Source organism: Mycteria americana, chromosome Z, assembly GCF_035582795.1.
Source record: "Mycteria americana isolate JAX WOST 10 ecotype Jacksonville Zoo and Gardens chromosome Z, USCA_MyAme_1.0, whole genome shotgun sequence".
In the NCBI taxonomy this organism is placed as follows: domain Eukaryota; kingdom Metazoa; phylum Chordata; class Aves; order Ciconiiformes; family Ciconiidae; genus Mycteria; species Mycteria americana.
Genome location: NC_134396.1, coordinates 37,259,150 through 37,274,463, shown reverse-complemented (window position 1 = coordinate 37,274,463; position 15,314 = coordinate 37,259,150). Strand labels below are relative to the sequence as shown.

Here is a 15,314-nt window from a genome sequence, read left to right as displayed (position 1 = left end):
CGTGGGACAGCGCCGACGCACCACAGACGGACAGGAGGCTCGTTGTCAGCCCTGGACCCACCGTTTGCCAGCAAAGGGGAATCATGCCCATCACCTCTACCAGGATGTGGACACGCAGAAATCCAGTCAGTGCAGGCACTTGGGGACAGGGAGTTCTTGGTTGCCAGGACTCTCCCCAAAAGCCACATGAGCCTGAGGGCCAAGGCTGTGCTCTCTTCCGTGCAGACACCCATGCTGTGGCTGGTCTACCCCTCCCGTACTGCGGGGTATGAGGGGAGAGGGAAACGTTTGTGTTGGGTGGGTAAGACATGAACATGCTGACAAAAGACCTTCCCACGTTGCTCCTCAGTAGATACCACAGGCGTCTCGGCGCTGCTTAGGGGCTGGAGACCACAAGTTCAGCTTTGCAGCCTGGGCTGGCTCCCACTTGCATGTTTTTTCTCCGCTCTATTGCATGGACAATAAATACTGTTCACCTACCCTCACATGTATTGAGAGCATCTGCTGTCTCTGCAGTATCAGGGCACAGAAATTAAAGGACACTTACAGGTGTGAAAACCAACTGGCAAGGAACCATCTGCTTCGAGGGTCGCCTCTGCCAAATTTGAAGGCTCTGCCCTGCTAATGGACGCTGGGGAAGAAAAAAGTTTCAATTTAAATGTTATCCAGGACCAGGGCTGGTAGCACTGGCTAGAAGGGCATTCAGAAAGGTGCTCTGGAGAGCAGATTTTTTTCCTTTTGATCAGCTGTCACAAACCAATTGTAAACTGGTTTCACACCGTGAACGAGAAGGTGCTAAATGCCTTGTCATTCCTGTTGCAGCCCCAACCTTCCAGAGGAGGACTTGGGTTACCCCAAGCAGAAACCTGCCCTGGGAGTTACCTGTGCCAATATTCCCATTCTGTGCTAATCACCAATAAATTATGTATTCATTCCCAACAGTTTTTAACTGGGCTAGCTGGCAAACTCAGATTAATTAACCCTGGAGCTGGCTCTGCCCACGCTGTGACACACTGAACAGCAGTATCAGTTTTTATGTATTTAAACAGACTGTTTCAGAAAAAAAAAATGCAAAAATCAGGATAATAGAGTGGCAGACCTGGACCTTCCATGTGGCAGACCTGGACCTTCCATGAGACTAGCAGTCATTGTATAATAACAAAGCACTGCTAGGCCTAGAAACATCTTCTGTATCAGAAGTGCTCAAAATATGTGTAAATAATTTGTCAAGTGTCTCTTTTATTTGTCTTTAAGGTCAGACACTGGGACAGCAAAACTAATATTTACATCACATTTTAAACAAGGGTTTGCTCACTTACTCTCTGATCTTCTCCCATCCATCTCTTCTTTCCTTGCATGCCATTTAATATAGACCCCAGTCAGAAAGAGCACAAGCTTTTCTGTTCTGAGCATCTTTATTAATCCCCAGTCTAGGCTGAGTTTTAGCTCAAATTGTCATAACTTGTGATGGTACATATTTTTTGCATAATGTGACTATCAGCTCAAGAAAGTAAAGCAATGGTTTTTCCACACCTCTCTTGTTCTGCTTATGGTCTTTTTTATTCGTATTCTTCATTGCATCACTGATAAAAATAGACCCAAGCCCCAAAATCTTCAACTCTCAAAAGGCAAGAGTTGCTGAAGGAGCCCTGTGCGTGTTGTGCAGATCAAACCATCCTCAAGAAGTCAAAGCACAAGGCTCTTAGCATAGAAATGAGCTGGGTGATTTTTCAGGTGATTGATTACTTCAAATATTTTTCTTCCTTGCATGAAGTCTTGCCTGCCAGAACCTATGGTTTATGATAAATATTAATAAGCTGCTTTGGTAAGCTAACCTGTGAGCTGGTTTAGTAGAGTCTGCCTGACCCTGTCCTAATGACATCCAAGATTTCTTTTTGTCCTTTCTAGGGCCATCATTCTTCTTTGTAACATAAACTTTCTCACTGATTTAAAAATAAATTATTATAGCCATTAAAAAATACTAACGGGAGTAATCAATAGGCACTGTGAATCACTTTTAAAATAATACAGTGATCAAGATGATTGATTTTCCAGTTATAGGAAGCATTTAGCACAAAGACTTGTTCATCATGAAATCAATTATGGAAGTTTGTTGAGCCTTAGCAGAAACGGGCACAGGACTTGTGTTGCATATCCCCTCCTGGCCTGTTAGGTATTTCACAGCTCCCTGTGGATTTTACGCAGAAGGCAGGCGCAGGAGCTGACGAGTCTTTGGCTGCTGCGAGACTGTCGCTGAGCCGTCGCTGAGCAGCAAACGGGAGGGTGCTCGGCTGATTGTGCACCTTGCAGCAGAAACCAGTGACCTTAAACGAGCTACCAAGTCTGACACGTTTTGGAGCATCAGGAAGCTCGTCAGCCTCATTAAGGGTCTTCTGCAAGCCCCTGGTGCAGCCTGAACTAATACCTTTACCCTTACAGTTGCAGTGAACAGAAGGCAATAAAAATGGCACCAGTCACCACTTTTAAGTCGAGCCTCTGCTCTGCGACATGGTGCACACTGCGGGGCCACACGCGCCCAGGTAGGAAAGACAGGAAAACACACAAAACTCTTCCCGCCTCAACCAGAGATGAGCAAGGGTATCAACGTATCAACACCTCCTGCCTGCCCAAGGGCACATCTGGGAAGGCTGGGATGAGCTGGGAAGGAGCTATGGGACAACATGGGTAGGTGGGAGGGCTGCTGGGGAGAGGAAGCTCAAACTGTAGTCTTGAGGGGGCTGGGCTGCACAGGAGAGGAACAACCAACCTGCCCTGTTGCAATGGTGCAAAAATACCGAGTGTACTGTTGAGGCTGTCCATGGGCCCCGCTGGCTCATCTGGCTTCGTGTCTCGTGATGCAGAGCGGCCATTCGCAGTGGCAATGTCCAGTCCCTGCTGCTGCTACGTGTCCCTGGCCTTAAAAATCCCTGGAGAACGGGAATGGTGTGCTGGCTGTCGTGCCCGTGCTGCTGGGACTGCAGGGCGATGCTTGCACAGGCTCGGCGCTGGGAGTTTCTGATCACTGCTGCCAAACAGACTTCATTGCAGCAGTTGTCTGCAGGGAGGTGTTTCATTTTGGGATGGCAACACAACCCACCGAGTCTGGAAGGCATCTGGATTTTATCATGAAAGCAGGTAAGGCAGTTCTAAGTCACTGGATGAACACGAACTGCCAATGAATCTTTTTCGTGTGGGTCCAGGATATTTTCACAGCTTTGGACAGACTTTATTCTGAGGCTTCTTCTCAGTCAATTATTTTCCTTTGACCTTCTGAATGCTTGTAGCCAGCTCGTCCAATCTCAGAGAGGTCTCTTGGCAGAGGGAAGCAGACGCAGTCACAAAGTGGCTCTCATATTGTTTTACTCTAACTTTGAAGGGCTTGGTTTAGATCAATAGCTTGTGGAGGGATCTTTAATCAAGTTGCTGAACCTTCCTTTGGATGTCTAAGCACTCTGCTTTCTGAATCTTAATTAAGTTCTTCAAGGACTTGGATTTAATGCTGCGTTTGTTCACAATATATTCATTCTAGACTGACATGAGTTAAAAAGAACAAACTACATTTTTCACGGGGCTGTGGTTTGAGGGACACTTTTAGCAAAATGCCAGAAAATAGCTGAAGGCCTGTTTCTGCTAGAAGATAAACAGGTATTTGCTAAGACAGCTCCCCAAATGAACAAGCATTCAAACAGGAACTTCATTTAGAAAACACAGAATAAAAAAAAAAGTCTGTCATCACATTCAGATTGGATATTCCTTTGCCCTCTTACTATGGGTCTCCTCTTTCATCAACTATGAGTTCAGTGACCTGTTTTTTATTCAGAGTTTTAGAGTGCAAATATGTCATGTTTGTAAGCATACCAAACTTTTCCTTAATTTCATTCTTTTCAAAAAGAATGGAGGTAAACAAAGGCATTCAAACAAAATAAAATAGCACACAACACTTCATGACATTTTTAGGTTTTTTAAAGTAATCATTTTATCTTTCTTTTGGATGACATTGTTTATTGTAAGACATCATTTTTATTAAATACACTGTAATACAAGAGACTTTCCATGTCATGTCGAGAGAAGCTGGTCACATGATTCACAAACAAAACTTTTAACACTGATACCTAGGCATCACTTTGAAATCAGCCAAGATGCAATGAAAGTTTTAAAGCAATGACTTGTTATAACAAACTGCAAAACAAGAAGCACTAAATATTTCCACGGAGACATCACATTAAAAAAAAAGAAAAAGAAAGGAGAAAGATAGCTCTACACACCAGGTCACAGTTTGGTGACAATATAGAGATTTATATTTATATATAGATATCTTCCTCTTTACCTTAAGTGACAAAGAGAGCGATATCTAGAAATATATATATACATAAAGTCTAGGTGGAGAGCAGGGCTGGGACAAATATTTCATAATTAATTGATTCTCTCTCTATTGGTGAGTCAATTAAACATCAATGTTGAATTAAATTACTTGTATATAAAACATTCTTAGCTGCTTTTCTTTAAGTTACAGAAAGATACATATAAGCTGCAAGATATAGGCCTCTGGAAAGATTGAATTTGATCTCCATTTTCTCCCATATTCCAATCAAACGGCCTCACTACTAGCAGCTTCTATTATCCTTGCCCAAAGTATTCAGTGTTTATAAAATACCAGCCGGTCATCACTCAGAACCTTCTACAAGCAAACAAAAAACCCCCACAGACCTGGTCTAGAATGCATAGACGGAAAAATAACACACCCATCATTTCCCATTTCTTCTCCTGAGACGTATGTTTAAAAGATGGCAAAATAGTCACTTGGTTGCTATTGTGAAATTCACAGTGTTTTCCCTGCAACATGTAGATTTTTTTTTTTTTTTGCTTCATATTTGTGATGAATGTAGCACACCCACCCCCCCTGCCCCACCCAAATAAAGGTGTTTTAACTAAGGCTCTAAAGGACTTCTTGATTCAAAGCAGCAGTGGTTCATCTCAGCCCTCACAACACGAAAATACAACTTCCTGTGCTATCAAAACCTTCATCTTTGATTAGAAACCCCGATTTGCTCCCCAGCCCCTCCCCACTCCCCTCCCTCACATTTTATAGCAGTATTTGAAATTCAGTTACAGGCTGCAACAACCCAGACACAGACTTGTTCTAATACATATGCATTGTACCTTAGTCATCCAGTGACCTAATCATTTTATTGGGTTATTTACTTTCTCTTTTAAAGTGTTTTGTAAAAGTCTACATCAACCACAACAAAAACAATCTGTCAGAAAGGTGGGGAGGGGTGGGGGGGGGTGGGGGAGAGAAAGGAAAAGAAGAAGGAAAGGAGGAGGAAATGAGAAAGAAGGAAAGAAATCGATAAAGAAACAGCAAGAAATTATGAAAAAGAAAAAATAGGCAGTTACTTATTAAACTGTAGGCAATATATAGGTATATTGTTTTACAAATCAAAATAAGTAAGTCCTTTTAAAAAGGGTACACTCCATCATGCATCATGGGGTGCCGTTGCTTTACAAGTATCTGTTCTCCACGGCCAGTTCTGAGCTCTGCAGATCTATTAACAGTGAAGGACAGAGTGTGGCGAATGCTGCTATTATTACTGCTGAATTTTGGCGTTCTCATTGTCCTACAAGTCGTGTTGCAGTCTGAATAGTCCAGCTCATTCTTGGAATTATTTTGTTACTGCAGACGAGTATAAAATACTAATGGAGCTGCACTGTTATTCTAGGACAATAAAACAACAATAGCACAAACCCAGAAATGACAGTAAAACAAACTCTGTTTTCCGAGCTTGGAAGGTTGTCTGTTCATTTCATTGTGAGAAATCAACAAGTAAGATGGGAATGGAAGAATGTTTTTATGCAATCATCTGGGGAAGAAAAGTGCTTGTTGTTATATCTCTGGCATTCTAGCACTGCCTCTGCTGCACACCAGTTAAAAAGTTGAAGCTTACAAACATAGAAAAAGAAATATCAAAAGAAAAAAAAAATTATTTTGGTTACTCAGCAGACTTTATCAATTTATTAATAGCACTCTAATCATCATTTATAATAACGCAGGTGTATGTAAATTTATACATATACACACAGCCCATACATAATGTGCATGCATGTCTGCACATATATAAATAAAATACAACAGACATAGGCATACATGTATATGCTATGTGTGTGTATATATATATGCCATATGCAAACACACATATATCATATATTATATATATGATCAGTTCATAGCACAGTCCAGAAAGACTTTTTATATGAGCCTGATTGTCATATTTACTCAGTGTACACGATTTAGCTGACAGTGCAAGCATGATGAATATGCACATATACTCACCCTTCATTGTGATTTGAACATATTTCTTCCTCTTCTCTGCTCATTCTGCTACACTTACCCACCTTTTCATGAACAAACACAAACTATGTATAGCTACAGTTTATAGCTTCTCTACTGTGATTATACATTTTATGCACTATCAAGAACATTAATGATATAGGTCAAGGTTATCCATACCGGTGGCTCTGTAGAACATTTGGTCCTTTAAAAGTTTAACATACCGCTATGTTATTGCACAATGCATTGTAACACTATTTATTCTCTGAAATGACTCTAATAGTCTCACTAGTAAATCAAAAAGAAGATGCCACTAAGTACATTTTCAGGGTTTTGTGGTTATTTTTGGTATACATTCTTTCAGTGCTTGCGAAACCCACCTGTTTGCTTTCAGGCTGGAGCCTGCTTTCCAATAAAAGAAGCATCTCAGATGCCTTTTTCTTCAGCTCATAAGAAACTAAGACAAAATACAGCAGGTAGAAACTTAGCACCCCCCTCCACCACCTGCAGCCTCCTCCCACTGCACAGTAAGAGCAGACTCTGACACCTTTCTTTTCCACCACTGTTATTTTGAAAATCAATTTCAAATTCCTTTAAAACACAACGTTCAGATTCTCAAGAGAATGGGTTTCACTGGATGCTCTGTCTTTATCTAGCTTTCTGCGTGAACTTCCAAGACAGTCTAGATAAAATCTTAAGGCCCACTTTGTTGGAATCTTCCTCTGGCTTTTTGTGTGTTTCCAGTTCAGTAGTGGTTAAGAAATAACATCTAGTTTATTAAAGAAATACTGAGTATGGCTTTATAGTTACACTGTCATGTTTATTTGTAATGCTGCCTTTTCAATGACATTGAGAAGGTAAAACTTCATCAGTGTCCAGTGAACTGTTTTCTTTTGAAAATATTCAGAATCTTCATGAGCTAGCTCTAAAAGCTTCTGAAGGAAAAACCTAAAGTGCCTCAATAAATAATATACGCAAGCAAATTATATATTAAATGTGCTATGGGAACACTTACAAAAATAAAATGCTTAATTTATTAAATAAAATATCCCCAACACAAAGATGAAGGACTATTTTGATCTGGCTCATATCAATAAGAAATAACAAAAAGAGAAAACGGAAAGAAAGATCACTTTTTTGCAGTAACGCCCCCTCACAGAGGGAGGCAAAAGTCTTGAGGAACAGGTAAGGTAGGTTTTCATTTGTAAGAATTCATATTAAAAATAATCCTAACTCTAAATTTGAAATCGTCAACTTCCGGTTTGAAAAATAACAGGTATGCCCATGCAGCTGTCATCAACACAGTGGCCATGCAAATGTGGTACACATACAATGCCAATCCAACCAAAAATAAATTCTGTAAGAAAGAGTGGATGTTGGTAATGACAGCACTAGTACCAATACAAACATGGTGCTGAGCTCAGGGTCTTTGCACACTGAATAGTGAGCCATAACCTCAGAGTAATTTGTTTTCTCTAGAGATCTCTATCCCCTGCCATGGCTCAAACATAACCAGTGATCTCCGTGCTTTAGATTATTCATGTTATATCAGCCTATTGTATCTGTAACATTGTAAAGGCATTTTAACATGGTTAATGTCCTCCATTAGCCCCTTCTAATGAAATATAAGTTATATTGTTATGAGTTCGCTATGCCTACTAGGGTGTACTACAAGATGAGTGATAGTTTCTGCACAAAGGGCATTAATCGACAAAGACCATGCACAGTTTTGCTTGCATGGTTAAAGAAAAAGAAAAGGGATTGAGGAAGGAAGGAATATGCTGCAGGACAAGCACAGTATAAGATACACTTGCCCCAGCATCTATAGCTTGTCCTATCTTATCAAAATCCTTAGTTTCAACATGTGATCCCGAAATTAATACTGTACATTAATAAGCCTAGCTTCAGCCTTTATTAAAAAAGACTAGCTGGAGAACATTTTTATACCAGTGGCATGACAATATCCTACCAGAAGACAAAATAAGGGCATGTGTTTAGTTTATCATGTTGTAATGTAATTGTGTGCAGTGCAGGCAGCATCTTTTTCCCTTTTACTTGTATCTAGCAATGAAAGGTGCTGGCAAAGCACCTCCTTGAACAATCCCTTTAGTCCTCAGAAAGACTCTTCAGGGAAAGTGCTAAACCCCCTCTTGCCTTCCATCAAATCATTTAAGTGTTTTTTTTGTGGCATTGGATGCCATCTGATCCCCTTGTTCCTCCAGATAGTGTATCACACAAGACTGTCTTCTTTCCATCTGGCTTTATCTCCGCAAGGAACATGCTTCATGTAGAGAACACCAGTCTTCTTTTTCCACCCACATGCCGAAGCAAAAAAATTGAGGTGAATCCATAGAAACTCCCAGTAGCTGTACAGCAGAAATCACAAAGTTTGAGTCAAATATATTTTTCCCTTTTTTTCATCCACATCAAAGGCATGAATACAACAAGGCATTGTTAGTTGTGGTGGGCAAACTGAAGAGTCTGCTGATATAACAGATCAGGTTTTTAAGGCCTTTGTCTATGCAGAGTTACGATAATGCAGAAGCCAAATTGATTAGAAAGAGAGGAGAGAAGAAAAAAATGATAGAAACTGAAAGAGAGAGAGAGAGAGAGAGAGGAGATACGTCTCAGTAATGTCTAAAAAGTCAATACTGTGTCTACAGATGGAGAAGTGCACGTTGCTTGCCCTTTGAAAGCTTCTCCGCAACTTTGTCATTAATACTGTCAAAGTTAAGAACACATTTTAATGGAGTTCAGCGGCAGTTGAACACATTCATTCCTGCAGCCCATAAGAAGAAATGCTAGGAGACTTTAGCCTAAAATATCCAAGTAGACTGGAGATGCCTTGGCCAAGTTCTGGAGGAGGGAATGGATTTCTTTGATGTTCAGCCTCATGTGAGGCTCCCGTTGCCAACAGCCCAGCATCAAGTCATACACTTCCTTGGGGCATGTGCGAGGTCGCTGCAGGACTCGGCCCTGAGTGATGCACTCAATCACCTATGAGAAATCACAAGGAAAGGATCAGCACAGCTGTGCCAACTATGTGGGGGTCACCCATGGAAGAGTTAACTGCTAATCGCTACAGCAGCCTCACTGGTGGCAGTCACCCAGCCAACCCTGCCAAGGGCTGCATTTCTAGGTAGACGCATGAGCAGTGGGATGCGATCTGGAAAAATCACTGTAATGTAAGTTGTCAAGGAGCAGTAACTTCACTATGTTAACTTCACCCATGTTGCCCCTTCCACTCATGAGGGAATGATAGCCAGGAGGTAATCCCATACCTGCTCTCTACCCATCTATCAACCTCCCCTCATCTCAGAAGGAAGCTAAGTTTTCACTCTGCTCAACACAGAGCATCAGTGCCTCTCCCTCCGTCCTTACACTTACGAGTATCACTGTGGCTAATCTCTGGAAACAGGTTACTTGTGACTGCCTGGAAATCAAGAGACCTCCAGATTACCTCAATCTATGCAAGAATGGTTTTGGACAATCACTTTGCAACAATGACATGTATGATATGCAACTGAAATCACCCAAAGCCCATTCAGGAGATAGCTAAGCCCTTTTTCATTGCCTCACAATTGCCTCCTCTTTCTCAATACCCAGAGGAGACTCTATCCTATACAAAGGAAAAAGCTAAATTCCAACTGGTATAGTTCTGCTTGGACAACTTCCATGCATCCTGGGGAGAAAAGGGTGAAAAGGAAGAAATTCAACCACAAAGTTCATGACAATACCATGAATACCTGATATCAGGGGTTTTGCCTTTGCTAAATGAATTTGTTGCTGTCCCTTCTCCAGAGAAGCTACACCAACAGTTAACGTGCCAGCCTTCCCAATGCAGTTTGAGAATGTATTACACACACCTCGTTGTTTGAGAGCTGATACCATGGCTGTTTGCCATAGGTAAAGATTTCCCATAATACAACCCCCAGGCTCCAGACATCACTTTCTGTGGTGAACTTCCTGTACATGATACTCTCCGGAGGCATCCAGCGAATGGGCAGCATGGTGTGACCCCCAACCTGAGAAAAACAAATGAAAGAGTCATAAGTAATTCCTCCAGACCCTCACAAGGAAGAGTATCAGGACGTTACATAAGGAGAATCCATGGTTTCATTTTTCCCATCTGACACCGTTCACTTTGAGGAGCTTTTAAGAACTAGGGATTCACAGTCCATGGTCCCAACAACAATAACTACCACGATAGGTTTCTCAACAGAATCTCCAAAGACATTGTTTCTGAAGTGCAAACTCATCTTTAACATTTCCTTGGCACACTCTACCCAAGGAACAGGAAGCTCTATAAAATTATTAATTAATTTAGCCTATCAACCCACTTTAAATTAGGCCAGTTTTACTCTCTGTTTTAACACTCAGGAAACTAAAAAAGATTCAGGAAATGAAACCTGCACTGATGATTCTCCTAGAAACCTGGCGATATCAATTGAAATCCATGAAGACACAGTGGTCTGACTGCACGACACAGTAGCATCAGGATCTGTGTGATTTAATACCCTAATTTTGAGTGATTAAAGCAACGCTATTTTCTGTTAGTAGTTTTCAAAGTTAATGCATCAAATTATTTTGTTCCACATTAACAACCCAGTCCTACACAGCTTTAAAAAAAATTTCAGTCCTTTGGATATACTCCCTTGATAATAAACAATTTTTAAGACATGGACTCCTATCCCAAATCAACTCACATTGAACGGCTCTTTCACCAAATGAATGCCTTCCTGAAAGTCTCGTAGAACATTTTTCATTTTCCCCAGAATGCTGTACTTCCTTAAAATTAGGTTTCCTAACCTTAATTTAAATTTTAAAAAATCTCTTATTTCCAGTTTCTAAACAATTTATTGTTCCTGCTATGTCCCATTCTGACTGGATCACATCAATAAAGAAATCCACTCAAGTACTTTTAAAATAGTGTAACTGCTGAGATACTGTGATATAGAAAGATAGATATTCTGATTACTTTTGCATCAAGACAGCTGCAAGTACTTCCAAGGAAGTTAAAAAAAAAGGAAAGTGTTTTCAAGGACATCTAACTTTTGACTAACTCTCATTTTCCTGTCTGAAAATGTATTTAGTTATGAAACCACATTTGCACTTTCAAAATTCTGTCAATTCAAAATATCATTTGTACTTGCAGAACTTTACATTTGTTGTTAAAAATAATGCCCTCCTTGTTCTCGTGTTGAAACAGCAAATGGAAGGAAAACCGAATAAAAGTTCAGTCAGGGTTCACATTATTTCTAAATCACGCAGAACATCAATTTCCAGCTATTTGTCAGTAATTCAGCATTAGCACAGCATACCAAAAACACAGCTACGGCTGTGAGAACTCAACCCTGTTCTGTGCATCACCACAAGTCAATGCTTGCTACTGAGTCCATAAAAAACAGAAAGTCATGCTAAAACTTTCATAGACTTGGTCTATTACTAGGCTCTTCCTCTCCTCCCTCTTACATGAGATGTTATGAGAGCAATGCAGGAGTATTTTTTGTTGGGATGCTGATGAAAGGCAGGGCTCCTGATTTCAGTTCCTGGCTTCTGACTCAATGCAAGTTGCTGTGAACAGGTTTCACAGCCCTTCAAAGGGGACCCAGTTCCTGTGGCTTTCCGCCTAACTTAAAAACATACACGAGCACTCCACTGACAGAGAATGGATACACATTTTTAAGTGCTTTGCTCAATTTGGCCCATTCTTCTCTGTGTTACAGTTTACCCTTCCGGCAGGCAGACTGGCTGCATGGCACTGTGCATCAGTATTTTTAATCATCTTTGACTGAGAAGTCACTCGATGTGGAGAGTTTGAAGTAACACATGAACATGCTGAGATGCAAACAAAGCTTCAGTTTCCCACCTTATCATAACCTAAACTGACATGGCAACAAAACAGCTCCAAACCACCACTTTTACCCCCATCTTGAGAGGTATTTCATTAAAAAGTCAGAAAAGTTAGTCCCTTAGAAACATGCAGCCACATACACCCAGACAAAGGGCAAGTGCCATTAAAAGATGGTTAGTGATGAGAAGCTTTTGGTCTCATCAAATATTAAAATGGCTGTTAGATCTGCTCATCATATAGCCTCTGCTACTGGTTCTTTTCAGCAATTTCTTCTACTCATTCCTTAAAAATTAATGAAAGCTATAAACAATAAAATACGTCTCTCTATTTTTTCTTATTTGTCACATCCTACATCAAGAGATTTTGAAAAAAGCAATTAAAAACCCCCACCCTCCAAATCTTCTTTTCCCATGGTCCCTTGCTACAGAACCACAGTGTATTTGTGGTAGGACTCTATGCTGAGTTTCCAATGTCATTCAGTAAAATGAATGACACACCTCTAGAGTGATGATGATAAACTGCCACCAAATGATGGCTCTGTGATGAACTGATCCATAACATCACAGACCTAGCTGTCTCTCTCTGCAGTCATAGCAAGACTGACTCATCAGTATTGACACCAAGAATTCGATTTACAGATAAGCAAGAGCCACAGGACTCTCTGCTGTTCTTCCCACATCGTCTTGCCTGGACCTGTGTCCATTTCTGTCCCTGAAGGCAGAAGACTTCACTGGGCAGAGTACTTGTCCAGGACTGAGAAGTCCTGAGGTTTCTCCATCTCTATCATTGCCAGTATCAATCATTTTAGGCAAAGTTACTTCCAACGTCTCAGCATCTTTGTGAAGATAATATTTAATGCCTTGCAAAGTATCAATAAAAGTATTATAAGGGGTGCTTTTCTTGCTAGATGGCATTGCAATGAAGACAGGATATCTGTGCAACACTGAGCATCACCTGTGGCAGGCTGAGCATCTAGCTATGGTCCAAAGAGCATCTTCAGTTTCAACTCAGATTTCAGTTCAGCCACATCAAAAGCACAGGTCAGGGCCTGGTGAAAGGCACTTCTTCTAAATGAACATTTCCTTCTCTATTAATGATCAGTGGTTACCGAGTCAACACTCACTCAGCACAGAAGAGCATTAAGGGCTGTGTTAGGTATATGCTTAAAATGAAGCACATGCTTCAGAACTTTCTTGAACTGAAGCCCAGAACTTAACACCACTGTTCACAGGATGCCTGAAACAAACTGCCAGACAGTTCTGAGCTTCTTCCCATCCTTATTGGGCTGTTGAGTCCAAGCACTCACAGTTGTGCCATAATAGCAGTGAAGGGAGGTGGAGTGCCTTTTTGCTGTTGTTGCCAAACTCTCAGCAAGGCTAAGGGGTGTTTTCCAAGAAGGACCAATGAAGGAAAACGTGACTACACTGACCAAACTTTAAAGGTGCTGAGTGCTTCAAAGGGATGCCTTCTGCATATGCTTTAATAAGAAACGCAAGTATTACACAGCTCTCAGATATGATCAGCACTCTGCAGGATAAAGTACCTGCTATGCACACTGTAATTGCAGTGCTGCTTGATACACATAATTTTAAAATGGTTGTGTGCTAAGCAGACTACAGTTGCAGGTAAATAACACCTTTAAATTCAGTCTAGCTAAGGTTATAACAGGTTTAAAAGCATTACAGTTTTAACTTAATATGCTATCACTTTAAAATCCATACAGTAGCTGTAAAAATGCTGCAAAAATGACCGTTTTATGGATACAAATTAGGGTATATTTTCTTGATGCTTACCTGAAAGCAGCTGCATTATGATGGTTCATTCTTATTTAGAATTGCACTTCTACAGATCCTTTCTGGGACTTAAGTACTTGCTTCCAAATGTCAGTTTATGAAAGCAAGCACTCCCTAGCCCAGCTGTAGCCTAGTATTATGGTCACTAGTTGCTTTTACTAGCAATATTGGGCTAGAATCTAAACCAGAAAGCCTGGTGAATTTGCTTCTGCAATGTGCAAACTATCCACAGGGAGGAGACTGCTATGCCAGATCAGTGAACTACGATGTTCTCCAACGAAGCACTTCCAAGGGGAAACCGCCACACTGTTCCACATATGAAATGTTGCACTTTCAACAACGCAATGTCATTCCATTTGTCACCACTTTCAGCAGTCATCTTTTAAATGAATTTAGTACTTTGAAAGGTGCCAGATAAGCCAACCTTGAACATTATGTTCATCTATTTGCAAACGTCAAGCTTCAAGGATTGTTGTAGAAGCACCATGTCCTGGCCTCGAAGCAGGGCATCCAATTCTAGAGTTTGCTAAAGTTTGTTCACTTTCTGGCGTCGTATGTTCCATATCCTGCTTCACAGGCACTAGGAAATGGTGAGGCTTGTCTAATGCAGAAATTTCAGTTTTAAGAAGGAAACCAGGCCTGTAGTACAAAATCCTGTGGAAGTTGATTTTTGTTGCCCAAGGGTCTGCACCCATCCATCCATCCATCCATCCGATGTAAACCCAGCTTTCTTGTACATGAATATTACTGCTACAGAGAAGAGCCCTCAGCTGACTGTCATCAAGCTAAAGGCAGGCAATCACTGCAATTTCCCTATGCCAACTAAAGATGCATCTGTGGATACCCTGCCCTGGACACTGTTTCAACTTCTACTGCCCAACTGCCATGGGAACCCAAAGCCCTGTTGCCCGACGTTTGTGAGCAAATGGGTATGCCCTCTTCCAAAGAACGAGCAGAAGAAGTGCTCCTGCTGGGAACAGGAGGCTGTGGGTAGAGCCGGGGGAAGCCAACCTACAGAGATATGGAAGAACCAGGCTGTATGCGGGGTTGCACAGGTAAGATGCAAGCCACTGGCTCGGAAAAGCACAAGAAATAATGTTTCTAAGATGACCACTCAATCAATTCACACCTGGTTTATGCCTTACTCATCTGTACCATGAAGAGAGAGGGCTGAATGGATTGGCCACACTTTTGCAATACATGCCAGCTGCAACCTGGTCTTACTGTAGCAGCACTGGGAGCTGTGGTGCTGAGGGTACAACAGAGGGCTTTGCGGCTCCATGCTGTAGGGTGCTGCAGTGGCTGACCAAAGGACAGGACAGGGACTAGTCAGAACAGG

At 41.3% G+C, this 15,314-nt stretch overlaps 1 protein-coding gene across 2 annotated transcripts in view; it reads right to left on the bottom strand.

The window, feature by feature from the left end:
* Positions 1–8,708: 8,708 nt before the first annotated feature.
* The window catches only part of NTRK2 (neurotrophic receptor tyrosine kinase 2), a 201,246-nt gene continuing 194,640 nt past the window's right edge, over positions 8,709–15,314 (bottom strand). For both annotated transcript variants that reach the window (XM_075488574.1, XM_075488573.1), the window contains 2 exons: positions 10,195–10,353; positions 8,709–9,325 (listed from right to left, as the gene is read on the bottom strand). In XM_075488574.1, the coding sequence (XP_075344689.1) occupies positions 9,140–9,325; positions 10,195–10,353 (345 nt within the window). In that variant the 3' untranslated portion in view covers positions 8,709–9,139. The remainder of the gene's footprint in view (positions 9,326–10,194; positions 10,354–15,314) is intronic.